The sequence below is a fragment of the Orycteropus afer genome, unplaced genomic scaffold (genome assembly GCF_000298275.1).
Source record: "Orycteropus afer afer isolate SDZICR_OR568_19922 unplaced genomic scaffold, OryAfe1.0 scaffold00130, whole genome shotgun sequence".
NCBI classification, from domain to species: Eukaryota; Metazoa; Chordata; class Mammalia; order Tubulidentata; family Orycteropodidae; genus Orycteropus; species Orycteropus afer.
This window is the reverse complement of record NW_006921717.1, coordinates 4,576,822-4,592,128: the sequence shown is the minus strand read 5'-3', so window position 1 is coordinate 4,592,128 and position 15,307 is coordinate 4,576,822. Positions and strand designations below refer to the sequence as shown.

Sequence of the window (15,307 nt, the reverse complement as noted above, 5' to 3'; positions counted from 1 at the left end):
GGGAAAATCCTGCGGAAAAGCGAGCCGGGGAAGGGGGAGGCGGGCGAGGACGGAGCAGGGGCACGGGGACCCCGCTCCCCGGCCAGGCAAGCGGGGGACCGACGGACACCAGGACCGACGGAGGCCCCGGGAAGGGAGGGAGCGGCCGGGGCCAGGGGAGGGGGGAAGGGAAGCAAATCCGGGTGAGGGGGGACGCAGGGAGAGAGGCGAGGAGGGGAGAGGCGAGGAGGGGCGCGGGGCTGAGCCGCGGAAAGGCGCGAGCCTGCGAGACTCCGGCGGAGAGGCGGAGGCAGCGGAGTGTTGCTGCAGAGGCTGAGGGCTGGAAGGGAGAGGGAGGGAGGGAGTGCGGAGGGGAGAGGAGGGGAGGGCCGCGCGGGAGGAGGGGCAGGGCGGAGGGCCGTGCGGCTCCGGAGCTGCGGGCGGCGCTGGGCGGCTCGGCGCGGCACCTGGCTAGCGCGCTCGGCTCTGCTCTCCCGGCTCGGCCCGCCCTCGGCGCGCGCCCGCCCTCGGCAAGGGCCTGCTGAATAATTGAACAGGACGAGGCTCCGGGAGAGGCCGCGCGCCACCCCTCCCCTCCCCCACCTGGACCAACCCCGAGAGTGCGCGCCGGGCTCGCGCGCCGAGCTGCGGCCGCGGCCACCTCTGCACGCACCCCTCGGAACACACGTGCACGCTTGGGCTGTGGACGGCCTTGGGCACCGAGACACCCACGTGCCCGTGCGGGCAGCAGTGCGCGCGCGGACGCGCGCTCACACACACAGGCTCGCACACACATGCCCACATGTGCTTACAGACACTGGCACACGGACTCACACTCAGCCAGGCGTGTACACATGCTCACAGAGCCAGACATGTGCACATACATACACGTCTGGTCACAGGCAATGAATGGCCAACCTGCACACGTGCACAGACAGCCCACTCCCAAAAACAGGGCACCCAGAACCCCGCGGGTAATGGAGAGTAAGGCACAACACACGGTCTCCTCGCCACCTCCCCCACAGGGTGCCCCCCCACCCTCTCACACAGGCCACTCCTCCACCCTGCCTCTGCACTCCACCCCCATCATCATAGCAAGGACACCTGTCCACAGAGTACCCACCTAGGACACAGCCCTTTCCTTCTCCACTGGGAACTTTCATTTCAGGATGCCCCCCACTGGGATCTGCCCTCAAGATTTTGGGGGGCAGGGCCCTCTGGGAAGCACTCAAGGCCCAAGAGGTAGTGCAGGAGAGGAAAACAGTGGTGGCTTCAGATCTCATCTGGACACCATCTGCACCCCCACAGCCTGGGCCCAATGAAACGAGGCTCAGCCAGTACAGGGGCAGCGGGGTGCAGGAAGGACGGAGGCAGAAAGTAGGAGGGAGTAGGGTGGAGACCAGGAACCTGGAAGGAACCAAAGAAATGCTGGAAGACTGTGAGGAGAGAGGGGCCAAGAACCGGCCAAGGAAGGGGAGGGGCTGGGCTCCCTGAAGCCTCTCCCTCCTGCCCCCTCCCTCCCACCCTGGTGCCCCTGACTCTGGAACACAGACGGACAGAGCTCAGAGCAGACAGAACGTTTATGGTCCCAGAGGGAGGGAGGGAGGAGCCGGTGGCGAGAGGAAAGGAAGGGAAACCGCCTAGAGGCCAATCAATACCAGTGAGTGGGAACTGGGGAGAGGGGAGGCTGAGGGCACCCACGGAGTTGGGTGGAGGTGTTTGAGAGGTCGATAGAAGCTGCAGAGAGAAGGGGGCAAGTGGGGAGATGGGAGACAGGCACAGAGAGGAGCTGCCTGCCTGGAGGCAGAGACAGGCTTGGAGAGACTGCAGCAGCCAAGGCAGGCCCAGTGGGAGCCCGAGGCAGGAACCCTGGGGCAAGTCAGGAAGTGCCCCTTCCTCCTTCCACCTTCCTTTCCCCCACACTTCCTCTCCTCTCTCTCCCCACAGAGAAATGTTCTCTCTCTGGTCTTCTCTCTCCTGCCTCCCCACAGTGGAGACCCCTGAGCCTTACAGGAATACAGGCAGAGTCCCATGTCATAGATGAAGAAACTGAGGCAACAAGTGGAGGAGAGAGTAGTTTTGAAGGTGGAATCACTCCTCACCTTACCTCTCGCCCACCAGACAGCTTCTCACCCCAAGCCACGCCAACCCAGACACCTTCAACCTTTTGGAGATAGACTGGCTCCCTCCACCTTGCACGTTTCCACCCTCCTCCCTCCTTCCAGGCTGAGGGCTCAGGGAGCAGAGCTTACTGACCCAGCCCCTGTGGCTGAGCTCCTGGTGACCTTGTGTCTGGAGGAAGGGACCCAAGACCAGCCACAAGGAGGGCATGAGAGCAGGAAGAATCAGAGACGTGCTAGAGAAACCAGGAGGAGGAACACCCCAGGAGAAGAGGGGACTGTGGCTGGAAAAATGCTGGCAGAGCCTCTGCCCCACCGGGTTCCTGCCCCTGCCCTTTAGAGGCAGGGACATCAGAGCTGCCCCAGGTCAGAGGTCTCCGAAGGGTCAGCACGTGGATCCCCACGTGGCTCTCAGGTTGCACCCACCTTGTCTTTATTGCCACAGCTTTGTCCAGATCTGTCACCAGATGCGCAGACCAGCACACTAGAACGGTGACCCTTCCCAAGATGTGCCCTGCTCCCCAGCCCCGACTCTCCCTGTCCCACAAAGCAGTTCCATCCATCTGCCTGGAGCCCAGATCCGGCCTCTCTTCCCACCCCTGCTGAAAAGTGGCAGCCCCCTGAACCATTACCCATCGTGTGCCCCATTCCCAGATACCAAGAGGGTCCACCATGCGGGAGCGAAGTGGTGACGACGGGATGGCCGAGTCCTTGATCCTGATGACCTCCCCTCCATCATCAGCACCACCACCCCCTCCAGGGCCCATGAGCAGTGGGAGGGGGTCACGTACAAAGAGTTCAGGACTGGGAGTCAGAGCGCCTGACTAGGGTTCTAGCTGAACTCTACCATTGACACCCTATGGCTTAGGGCGAGGGACTGGACTCTCAGAAGCAACGATTTCTTCATCAATTAAATAGAAAGGATGGTCTCCATCCCACTACCCTTCTCCGAGGGTCAGAAGAACGGTCTCTATCCCGTGACCTTCTCAGAGAATAGAATGGTATCCATCCCACCACCTTCTCAGAATGTAGGAGAATGGTCTCCACCTCACTACCTTCTCAGTGGAAGTAACTCAGATGGAAATAACTTCACAAACCGCAAGATACTATATGTGGGTGATCGTTACTAATAAGCAACAGAGGGACCTATTCAAGGCTGCGTTATCTGGGAGGGGAGAACTCTTGACCCAGCCCTGTGTCTTTAGACCTTGGCAGCCAGAGCCAGAGGACTCCTGAGTTGGCCATTGTTGGAGAGGCTTCAGAAGGACAGAGTCATAGGTCTAAACAGGAAAACCCTGGGAATAAGGAGAGGACACAGTGGTACCCAGAGCTGGCTGTGCCCAAGAGCACCAGGAAACCAGAGGGAGATGGGTTGAATGTTCTTCCAAAGAGCAAGGAAAAACCAAGACCTCCCAGGATCCCCGGTTTCTGGAAGCAGGAAGTTTATCCTGTAAGGTACTCGGGCCCCTCCCAGCAGGGTGGGATGGAGACAAAGGCCCTGAGCCCATTCTTACTCCAGATCCACTAACTGCTCCCAGAAACCCCCTGGCCCTCTCCAGCCTCAGTCTTCATGTTTGTCCAGTGGAGAAGTCCCTCCCCCCGCCGTGTGTGTGTGTGCGTGTGTGTGTCTGTGTGTGTGTCTTCTCCCACGCAGCATCTCATCTGCTTGGTCTCAGCAGGACCACCCCAGGGAAGACCATCAAGCTGCCCTCTCCCTAGCTCCCAGCCCCATCATCCTTGGGAAACTACAAAACCCCCACCAAAGTAGACGGTGGCCTTTCCCTCTTGTGCCCAGCCGCCCTCCCTTTGCCAGGCTCTCCCTAGCTGCTGGGCCACCACCCACCGGGGACTGGAAACTGTTGCTGAAGCTGCCCCCCTGGGAAGGGGCCTCCAACACTATGCAAGTTGGCAGGCAGATGCCCAGCCAAGCAGAAGAAGCAGGTGAGGACACTTGGGAGTGTCCTTGTGGCTCACCAGGGCAACCCGCAGCTTGGATTCTTGGGAGAGGAAGGGGGAATGGCAGAGCCTGAGTTCAGGGAAGCCAGCTGCCCAGTGGCCCGGCCTCTGGGGAATCCCCTGAGCCTGCCCTCTGGGGTGCAGCCTATTCTGGGCAGGAAAGAACCGGCTTCTGAGGGCACCAGAGGAAAGGGGTACGGGTGGATACCAGCCCCACTGTGCAACACTGGGGGCATGCGAGGTACATGGATACCATGCAAGGCCATCTCCAAATTCACACGGGGAGAGCAACAAGCTCTCGCCCCGACAGAGGCGGACACCGTTGTCGGGGGCTGCAGAGAACAGTCTTCCACCCGCCCACAGGAGAGGTGACCATCTACTCGTTCGTTGATCCCCCAGGATTTCGGCCACACCACGCTAACCATCCGAGAGAAGACTGGCTAAGGGGACAGGGCGGCAGCTCCACCTGGGCCCTTGTGACCAGGAGGAAGTACAGACCCGCCCTCCTCCCCAGAAGTCCCTGTGGCTCAAAGGGGCCTGCATCTGCCCTCCCCAGCACTTACGGTCATTGCAGACAGGGCCACCATAGGATGTCATGGTGCAGTCACAGGTGAAGCCGTCCCACTGCTGCAGGCAGACGCCCTGGTTGGCACAGGACTCTTCGGTGCAGGTGGTACTGGGGCCTGGAAGAAGCAGGAGGAGCAAGAGCCCCTAAGCCCCCTCCCTCCCCAGGCAGCGCGGGAGCTTCAGGGCCAAGGCCAAACACTGATGGGGGGGCTGGGAGGGACTCATGGACTTGGATGAGAAGCCAGGGTGGGAGGCCACGGGGAAGGCAAGTGACTTTTCACCCCACCATCCCCCTGCCCCAGGACCTGAGGAGAAAGGCCACTTGACTGAGCAGAGGCCACCCAGCCCTGGCGTGTCACTCTGCAGCCAGCGGGCCGCCCTCCACTCACCATCACAGCCCCTCTCCACCTGCCCGATGCGGTGCAGGGCGTCGGCGATGAGGTCTGGGAGGCGCCCGTTGAGGTCCACGGAGGCCAGGCAGCCCTGAAAGCCATCCCTGGAGGCCACCAGCTTAGGCAAGTTGTTGAACATACTCTTGCTGAGTCCGCCAATGTACAGCTCTCCTGCAAGGGCAGCAGGGTCAGAGCCCAGGTCCCATGACCCCAGGCCATCAGCATCAGCTGTCTGGTCCCCCCAGGCCTCCCAGGTGCTAGGACTCCCAGACTCCCCTTCCAGAGAGCCAAGGACCTGCGCAGCCCCACCCCCACCCACCTCTTCCTTCTCCACTGTGCCATCTGTCAGCTCCCCTCCCAGAGAAGCCCCGATTGGGGGGAGCGGGGTGCAGCTGGAGGCGCCTGCTCCGTGCTGGCTCCCACACATCTGATTCCAGTTCCGTCCTGTAATCAGGGCCTTTCATGGCTGTGCGGCCCCATCCCGTCCACCCTCACTCCCTCCCCCACAAAGCCTCCAGTCCTGGGAGTCCCCCGCAGGCCTCTCTCATACTCTTGGGGGTTTCTAAGCCCAGCCCCCAGCAACCAGGGCTTGGCCTGGGGACAGCGGGAAGACAGCCTCCTGGGGACACCTGACCCCCGGCGTCACTGCCTGGCTCAGTCCGCGGCCCCCTAGGCCAGTCCCCAGCAGAGCCCAGAAAGCCCCGTCTGTTACTGGCCTCTGCCAAGACCCTAGTCAATCCTGCTGCCTGGCCAGTGCTCAATACCCCCTCAAGACCAGCCTGGGCAAAGCCAGCGCACACTGCCACTTTGGATTACCTGTGGCCCAGCGCCCTCTTCTGGGAGTAGGGAGAACTCACAGCTCTATGAATGGGACCTAGGGTCTTGTCTGGCTCCAACTCTGCTGTCTGCTGGCTCTGTGACCTCAGGCCGGCCATCTAGCCTCTCTGAGCTCGTTTCCTCCTCTCTAAAAGAGGGGCTTGGAGTCAATGGCCTCTGAAGAGCCTCCCAGCTCTGACAGCTGGAGTCACACCGACACCCAGGGGACAGAGGGCTGCTCTGAGCATGGGCAAGGAGGGGCCCTCATGGGTCCCCGGGAAGCAGCCTCACTCCCATTCCAATGCCTAGGTCTCTCAGTTCATCCTCCTCATCCTCTCTCAAAAGCCGTCCTGAGCCACCAGGGAGCCCTGGGCTCCACAAAGGCCCCAGAGCTAGCCCAGCGATGCCCTAGAGCTATGGGGCAGGGGTCCCAGCTACGGCAACTGCTCCTCCCTCATCAACCTCCCAACCTCCCCCAAGGGAAGCATCTGCCTGCAGGTGACGCCCCTCCTTATTGTCTCTCCAGCTCTCACCCAACGCTTCCCAACCTCCACATCAGGGGTCTTTGGGAGGCCTGTGCTGCCAACTCCCAGCTCTAGAGTGAAGCCACCAGGCGTCTTGGGAGACCCACGCAGTGACCAGACTTTCATTGTGGAGAGAACCGGTGTGCAGGAAAGCTGAACAGGGCAGAGGGATGGGAAGCTGTGGGCAGGGGCAGAAGGGGCAGGCCTCCACAGAGGGCTGGAGCACCCCAGGAAGGAGGTGGTCTTGCTGGGGTGGAGGGGCAGTCCTGCTCAGAGGCCCCAGGCCCCACCTTTGAGGTCGAGGTTCCGGGCACCGTTGGAGTGCTGCGTGACAGTACGGGAGTCGATCTTGAGCGTATGTACGTTGCCGGGATCCCTGGACACCACCACATTGTGCCACTGGTTGTCATTGACTGGCTTGTCCGAGTTTCCCTTCATCAAGGACGGGCCGTTCCCCAGGTCAAACACGTAGTGGACGTACCTGCTCCACAGGAGGGAGGAGACGCTGGGTCAGGGGACCGTGCTGAGGACAGGGAGGAAGGAGGAGCTAAGGGTGGCAGGAGTCCTAAGAGAAGAAGGGACGGGGAAGGAGGGCAGCAATCCTGACCCCATGAGAGGCACCCACACCAGCATGGAGGGCTCTAGTGGGAGGTCCCATCCTGGGAAGCACGAGGGGAGGGAGGCCACAGAGGAGCCGGTGCCTGCGACGTGGGCTTAGAGAAGGAGTGGTTTATGGGGCGACAGGACCAGCAGAAAAGCTCCTCTCTGGTCTTCTAAAGAGAGGCCACAGGGACAAGACTCTGTCTACTGCCTGCACAGAGGACAGGAGGTCCGAGCCAGGCCAGTGAGCAGAGAACATCCAACAGGGAAGCCACCAGCAAGGAGGCAAGTGGGAGTCACCAGAGTGGAAGAGCTCCGTCTCCATGTTGGCTGGTGGTTGGGGAAGTGCATCCTGGCCTGTGGTGTGGGGGGACCGGGCATCTCAGCCAGTGGCTGGGGAAGCCGCATCTTGGCCAGCAGGGGCCAGGGGACCATGGCCTTGACAGTAGCACGAGGCCCAGCACCTCACCCCTTGACCAGCTCGATGACAATGAAGTCATTGCCGTTCCCCGAGTTGAACAGGAGAAGGCCGTCAGGGGCTGTGGTCTTGAACTGGAAAAAGAGGTGCATCGAGGCGTAGGCTTGGAGCGTGGCAAGCGCCAGGTAGCTGCTGCGACTCTTGAAGGTGACAGGGTCTGCCACAATGGCACGCAGGCCAAAGCGAGCGTTGAGCTCACAGTAGGTGATGTCACCGTCCTTACACTGGTCCATGTAGGGCTGGCCGTTGAACACCAGCCCGCTCAGGTGCCCGATGAAATTGGAAGGTACCACGGAGATAAAACGCCGCTCGGTCATGATGCCTGTCTCGATGTTGTGGAACTCCAGCCGCGTGTGGGCTCCTGCCATCTGTCCTGCTAGGGACAGGGGAACAGAAATGAGGGGTGGGCCTTGAGGCACGGACTGCAGGATCATCTGTGGGGCTGGGCCTCAGGTTCCCAGGGGCCTCACCCTCCAGGAGAGACACCATTGGGGAGGAGCCAAGAGCAAGCAGGGCTCCTGGTGGCAGCATGGAGTTGAGGGACTGTGGAGTCAAGGGCTGATGGGGAAATGCTGCCTGGGGACAGGGGAAGTGGCCCTGGAGTCCAGACTCTCGTCACATACCACCCCTCGGGGACAAATGACAGAGGCAGCTGTCCCAGCTGGCATTTCAGTCAGTGGTCACTAAAAAGAACGGGGCCAAGCCCCAGAGATGCGTTCCCCTCCCTGGCCCCGGACCGCCTACCCTCCACGGTCACGTTGTCCACAGACAGCTGCAGGCTCTTGCCACGCCGCGCCACCCGCACCGTGTGCCACTCGTTGTCATTGAGCTTCTGGCCGGCAAAGAGCGTTTCGGGGCCCTTACCTGCAGCACCAAGGGGGGGGTGAGCGTGACACCTACTCAAGAGGGGTTTCATGTACCACCCCAGGGGGACACGCAGAGCACCCTGCCAACGCACACACGTGTGCATGCGTGTGCATCCACACAACCTGATGGCCCATGTCTGCACACGAGTACACACACACGGCCTTACCTCACCCGGCACATATACACCCGAAGCGTGGACACACCCTAGCCATACAACCTCGCTCCTGCCTCTCCACACGACCTCAGTGGGTGCTACTCACCTAGAAGCTGGTGTCAACGGGGCCCCTGGGGTTGTGCACTGAGGCCCTGCCCACAGACACACACCTTCCCCAGGACACGTACGGACACATCCACCGCAGGCAGCCAGTAGCCAGGTTCCCACACAGAGCTTTGAAGACTACAGAGCCTTGCAGTGCACACCACACCTCTGTGGTTGTCTGCACAGCTGCAGCACAACTTCCCATCCACAACGGGCCCCACTGTGGCCTTTCCGCACACGCCTGGCCAATTCCACACACAGACACCCAGCGACCCACGCTCGCAGCATGGTCAGGGAGGGGGTGTTCTTTCTCAGGAATTATGACCACTAATTCAATGCCAGCATTATCCATTCCCAAGTCTACAGTGCGTGGTAATCTACCAAACAGTGTTTCTTTGCTATTCATAAGGTTTTCCCTGGCCAATTCTTTCAGAAGTGGACGGCCTCTTCCTTCTTCCTAGTCTGTCTCAGTCTATAGGTGGGCTGTTACCTGTGCACCACGTGCATCTCACTGGGTTTTAAACACCAGAGGCTCAGCCTCAAAACTCACGTCTAATCAAACTCAATTGGCATAACATACTATACAAAACATTGTTCCACCTACTACTTTGGCGAGTAGCGACTGGGACCTTAAAAGCTAGGAAGCTGCCATCTAGATGCAACAACGGGTCTCTCCTCGTCAAGAAGAAAGAAGAAAACCAAAATTAATGGAAACAATCAGTCCTAGCAACTGGTACACCATCCGATCTGCAACCTATACAACTATGAGACCTGAAGAACTAGATGGTGCCCAGCTACCACTGACATCCACTTGGAAGGGATGTAGGAGATCCTGCATAAAGAGGGAGAACAATGTGGTACAAAACTCAAAATCATTTGGAGGCAAAAAAAAAAAAAAAAAAGAAGGTGAGGACCAGGTTTGCTGGTCCAATGGAGCCTGGTGTAACCACTGAGACTATGGCCCCTAGCTGCCCTTCAGGTCTGGAATTGAACCCACAACTGTGGTTTCCAGCCAAACAAAGTACAGGCATGTGAGTTAAACATTTACCTCAAGTAGACACACGCCCTGGAGAGAACAATCATGGGAGAAGGAAGGGCTGCTTATGCACAGGGAGATAGCTCAGGGTGCAGAAGAGTATGAAGGGATGGACACTGGGAGGAGGTAACTATGGGGAGGAAGTGGGAGGGGAGCTGCTGCATTGTAAATTTTGGTCAATGACATGAGACAAAGTATATGTGAACTGCTGTATGAAAAGTGAATTTACTCTGTAAATCTTCACCCAAATCCTAATAAAAAAAAAAAAAACTCACGTCTACATGTCACCACAGTAGGACAAACCGACAGACAAGTTTGTCTTGCTGTTGGAGACCTCTCGTATCACCCCCAACTAGGTCCCTGTGGCTGACTGTACCTCTGTCTGGCTTCCTGGTTTTTAATCCCCTTTCTCCTGCTCTTCTGCCCTGCTGTTTTGTGCGTCCCTGAGTTGTCCCTGGGGCTGACTGCTCCTCTGTCCGGGTTCCTGGCTTTTATCCCCTTTCTCCTGCTACTCTGGGGGCCTGCTACTCTGGGCGGGCCTGAGTTTCCCCTCCTCACCTAATCCCTTCGGCTGATTGCTCCTCTCTGGCTTCCTGGCTTTTAATCCCCCTTCTCCTGCTCTTCCCGCCTGCTACTTTGGGAGTCCCTGAGTTGTCTCTCCTCACCTGTAACCCTGGGGCGGGATCGGGCAGTGTTTCGTTCTGCTATGAATGGGGTCGCTATGAGTCAGAAACGACTCGACGGCACTTAACAACAACCACAACAAGTCTACAGTAAAACATACTTATTTTTCCAATGGTGCTTTAGTCCCAGGACCCCCAGCTCATCCCGGGGCCCCTAGCTGGGGTGGGTGGTGCTGACCAAGAAGTCCTCTGAGGCCTGAGTCACCCAGCCCCGCCTCCGAAAAAGGCGTGGTTATCTATTTTCAAAATATCAGTCCTTGAAAACCCACCGGGGCCCCATTCTAGTGTGACACACACATTGTCGCCAAGAGTTGGAATCAACTGGTACTGCTGGAAAAGCAGGGCTCACACACACACACGCACACACACACGCCCACAACACACACACCAGAAAGAAGCACCCAGCACACACTTCACCTCAGCCTACAGCTCTGGAGGGCTCTCGTGCACAGATCAGGCAGGCACACCGCACAGCAACACTCAGCACCGAGCCCAGGCACACGCGCTCCCGCTCCCCCTCTGACCCCTCTCGAAGAACCCGCATCTGACAAACACTCGCCCCCACCAGCCACAGGCGCTGTGGAGGGTTGAGTACACACCCGGATCGCCAGCCTCCTCTTTTCCCGCGTCCCTCGCCCGCCCCCTCGTGGCCACCGCTGGAGGTGCAGCGGAAGATTCACAGAGGCTCCTTCCTGCCGTAGCGGGGGCGGACTGTCCCGCGGCCTGGTCCCCGCCATCCCGCTGACTCGGGACGACAAGGGGTCCGCCTCCCCGTCCCAGCACCCTCTGGTTCCATCTTCCCTCCACAACCACACCCATTCCGCCCTGAACGCCTACCCGCCTCTCCCCACCCCGCCCCAAATCCCACTGCCCCATGTCCCAGTCCCCTTGGGTCTCTGCAGAAGAGGCAAGCCACTTACTGGGTGCGCAGCCGACGCGCAGGCAGTCTGGGGGGGCCATGGGATGGGCAGAGGGGGAGGGGAGACAAAAAGGCAGAACAAGGTTTTTTTTTTTTTTTACATCCTTCACAGGGAGGGGCGTCTGCAGGCGGGGGATCCCCCCCAGGGCCACTTTCCGGGGACCACGCGTGCCCAGGTGCCTCAGATGGAACCCTGTCCCTCCTGCCCCCAATAGGGCTCCAACCCTCCCCAGACTGGGAGGCAGGGCAGTTGGGTGTTGGGAAGAGGGCTTGTGTTCCCTTTGTACAGGGGCCCAGGCCTCTTGTGTCTGAGGGAGGTGGCACCTTGGGGATCCCAGTCGTACAGGGGATCACCGGGGACTGAGGGCCTGACCAACCCCCATCTCCCCAGTCTCTGGGAGGGAGATTGGTGGGGGGCCAGGGTCCCTGCATCCCCTGCTCTGGGACGACTCCTTGCTCAGAGCCCAAGTTGTGAGACAGACCCCTGGGCTCTGGGCTAAACAGAGGGGTCTGCCCCAGGGTCCCCTTCCCGGGGCCACTCGCCTCCTCAAGTCCCAGGGGGCAGGTACTACCCCTCCAGGAACCTTCTCTCTCCCCTGGAGGATGCCAGGCTGCCTCTGGGGGTTGGGCAAGGTCCTTCACCTGAAGGGGGACTAAAATTAAAAAAATAAAAAAACTCACTGCTGTCGAGTCAATTCTGACTCATAGCCACCCCCTTGGGTTTCCGAGGCGATATCACTACAGAAGTAGATTGCCCAGTCTTCCTTCCTAGGAGTGGCTGGTGGGTTTGAACTGCCAGCCTTCTGGTTAGCAGTCAACTGCCTTAGGCACTATGCCACTAAGCAAGGGCAAAGGCCTCACAGACAGGGGTCCCAGGACAAACAAGGGAAGTGCCCGAGTGCTGGCCCTGCCCCAAGCCTGGCATTCCTCTCCTCCCAGGCCGGGCCAAGGGGCACCAAGCATACCATCTGCTCAGAGCAGCAGCCCTGGCCCCAGTCCCCTGGCGGATACATTACCACAAGCGGGGCACCCGGTCCTTGTGAAGGAACAGAGTGTGGGGGCCTGTAAAGGCTCTGATCTGGTCCTTTGGACACCTGTACCACCCCATCAGACCCAGAGCTCACCTCAGCCTGAGGGAGAGAGGGGCTGCCTGGGATGGCAGAAGGTTCTAGAATGTGAGGCGGAGTGGGTCCTATTATCAGTCCTCACACTAACTCACTGTGTGGCCTCAGGCAAATCCCTCCGCTCGGAGCCTCGACTTCCTCCCTGTGAACTGAGGGGCCGGGGTGGGAAGCAGCTGGGCCTGCCTTCCCAGAGCGGGTCACTAACAGGCCCTCCTTCACAGCACTGTCCCTGGCAACCTGTCCTTCCTCCCAGGACAGGCTCAGCCCCTGTGCCCGGTGGCCCAGGAAGCAAAGGGCGGTGACGTCTGGCATCCCCTGTGCCCCTGAAGGTTCCTGCAGCGGAGGTACGCAGAGGCCCCCTGTGACTTGAGGGCCATGGGCCCCCGGGCAGTACAGCTGAGCTCCACACGCGTTGTCAACCGCGGCAGAAGAGTGGGCAGAGCAGCCGGGACCCTCGGCCACAGCCTGGCACCGGGAGGGGGGGTGGACAAGGAAGACCAAGGAGCAGACACAGGGTTCGAAGTCGGCCACAGTGTGAGAGCGGAGGCCGAGATGCAAACAGCAAACGTGAGGTCAGCGGGGGGTGGTGCCAGGCCCTGGAGTCAGGTCACGGGGGCTCTCTCGGGACCAGCAGAGTCTTCACCAATGAAGGGTCCAAAAAAGAAAAAAGGGGGCCGGGAGGGCCGGCCAATCTCCTGCTGGGGAAGGGGCCCCAGGGTCGGAGCACAATCGCCATCCTTCCCAGCAGGGGAGTGCCAGGCTCGGGGGAAGTTCACATGTCCGTCTGTCCAGAGAAGAGGTGTCAGCGCCAGGCCCAGCCCTGCAGCGGGTCCACCCTCGGAAGCCCCTGCACTGAGAGTGGGGGGAGCAAGTGGCCGCCTTCGCACCCCACCCAGCACAGCGCCTCGAGTGCGGGAATGGGCAGTCCGCCCAGATCCACCATCGCCTGCCAGACACAGGAGCAAAGGGAGGAGGTAAGCCACATGAAAGGAACTGAAGGGCGCACGACCTTCTGGTCCCCCTCCTGCCCAGGCCGATGGGAGACGGGGCCAAGGTTCCATGTGAGGCCATATTAGGAGCCCACCGCCAGCGCCTCCTCTGGGAAGGGACATCCCAGAGGGGCAGTGGGGACTCCTGGTGCCACCCTTGTTCAAAGCCAGCCTACAGGAGCAGCTGGGAGCCCAGGGCCTCAGGTAGGAGCCCCCGCCCTCCATGGCCCCAGGGATGAAAGGCTTAGAAATGGAGTGTTTTTGTTTAGCCTGACCTTCAACGTGAACAAGGTGAGGGTTAGCCCTGCTCTGTGGGGTCAAAAGGACAGACTGAGGTCCACATGGGAACTTCAGAAGGGATGGCTGACCACCTGGGTAGGGGGGTGCTCTGGGCACTGAAGGAGGGCCTCCAGGTTGGGGGGTGGGGAGGAATGCGCCGGCGGCTCACTCCGGGGCGGGGTGAACAGGGTGACCACTGACGGCCCCTCCAGCTCAGTGATTCTCCACTGCAGGGCACCCTCCACCTCTCAGCCTGACTCAGGGCTGGGGCCGCATGGGCACAGGTGACAAGGGCCCTCCAGGGATGGGAACAAGGGGGCCCAGAGACCACAGCCGAGTGCAGAAGGCAGTGGACCCAGGCCACAGTGGAACAGGGTGAAGAATCCAGGGGGCATCACCTCCCTCATGGGGCAGAGACGGCCTACCCTGCTCAGGGGACAGCAGAGGCCTGGGGGTCTACGGCATGGCAGAGGCTTGGATGAGGGGCAGGATGGCCAATCCAGTTTTACCGCCATCCTCTGAAGCTGGCACTAAGGGCCACCGCCCAACCAATTGGGCACCACAGCCTCAGGTCCCTCCCTCCTTCTTCAAGGCCCGGCCCAGCCTTGAACCTACATCGTCAGCTGTACCTGATGAACTGTAAACCTGCCTCCCGTAAGCCTGGCTTCTCTCCTGGAGGAGGAGACCACAGGCCAGGGCCCTCGACTCCCCCACTGAGAGTCTAGCCCAGGACGGGGACCTTGGTCGTGCTGGGGAGGGCCTGCAGGCCGAGGGTCATAGCAGGATGGGGATCAGAACAGGGCTCCTGAGGCAGGGACCAGACTGGGCCACACCGCGGGGAAGCAAGCCCACAGGGCTGGCTCCCAGCCGAGGTCCCCATCCCGGTACACGGAAGGCTGGGCAGGCCTCTACATGAGTCTTTCATCTGTACGATGTCTACCACCCCTGATTCCATCAGAGCCTCGCCTGGGAAGTAGCAGCGTGAGGGTTCTTATCCCCAGTTTACAGGGAAGAACCCAGAGGCTTCAAGGAGGGAACTGACTTGCCCAGCAGTCAACACACCAGGGCTTGAACCCTAGCTCCCAGGCCAGTGCTCTTCCCATCACAGCCTGAGGCCGGGTGGCTGGGTGTAGACCGCCTGTGTGTCTGCGGGTGCCTACATGGTGCCCACAGCTCTGTGTACATACATCAGTTGGGACACGTGGACAGCTTTTCATGGGCTATGTTCAAGATGGCGCCTCAGTACCTGTATCTCCACGGCAGGGACAGGAGCACAGCCAGGCTGAAGGACAGTCCTGCCACCTGCCAGGCTGAGAAGCCTGTTCCTAACATGACCTGCCAGGAGGTCACCTTGTTCTCTAAGTGCTCGTAGGGCATGAACAGAAAAGCATGCCCAGAGGAAGAAGAGGGGGATTCTATGGGTGGAAAGTCCCAAGGTCCCACCAGGTAAGTTTCCTGACCAACGACTTCCCCCATTGAGCTGAAAGAAACCCTTTGGCCAGGGACCTAAGGTGGTCCAAGTGAGAAAGACGCCACCAGCCTCCTGAGCCTTCACTCCAAACAGAGGCCTGACGCTCCCCGCCGTCTCCCACTGAGCACAGCCAGGTAGCCCCATGAGGACATGCATCTCAGGTAAGGGTGGGTCTCGGCCTGGGCACAGGGACACTGGTGAGGTCCTGAGCTGGTCTCTCCTTCTGTGATAGCAAGGGCAGGCCTGTG

The 15,307-nt window shown here is 60.2% G+C and overlaps 1 protein-coding gene across 1 annotated transcript in view; it reads right to left on the bottom strand.

Annotated features, from left to right (window-relative positions):
• NRXN2 (neurexin 2) overlaps positions 1 to 15,307 on the bottom strand; it is a 99,758-nt gene that overhangs the window by 27,277 nt on the left and 57,174 nt on the right. Inside the window, exons 13-18 of the mRNA XM_007944982.1 lie at positions 11,198 to 11,224; positions 8,177 to 8,296; positions 7,424 to 7,805; positions 6,645 to 6,835; positions 5,012 to 5,185; positions 4,619 to 4,738 (exon numbers count right to left, since the gene is read on the bottom strand). Coding sequence (XP_007943173.1) covers positions 4,619 to 4,738; positions 5,012 to 5,185; positions 6,645 to 6,835; positions 7,424 to 7,805; positions 8,177 to 8,296; positions 11,198 to 11,224 — 1,014 coding nt within the window. The remainder of the gene's footprint in view (positions 1 to 4,618; positions 4,739 to 5,011; positions 5,186 to 6,644; positions 6,836 to 7,423; positions 7,806 to 8,176; positions 8,297 to 11,197; positions 11,225 to 15,307) is intronic.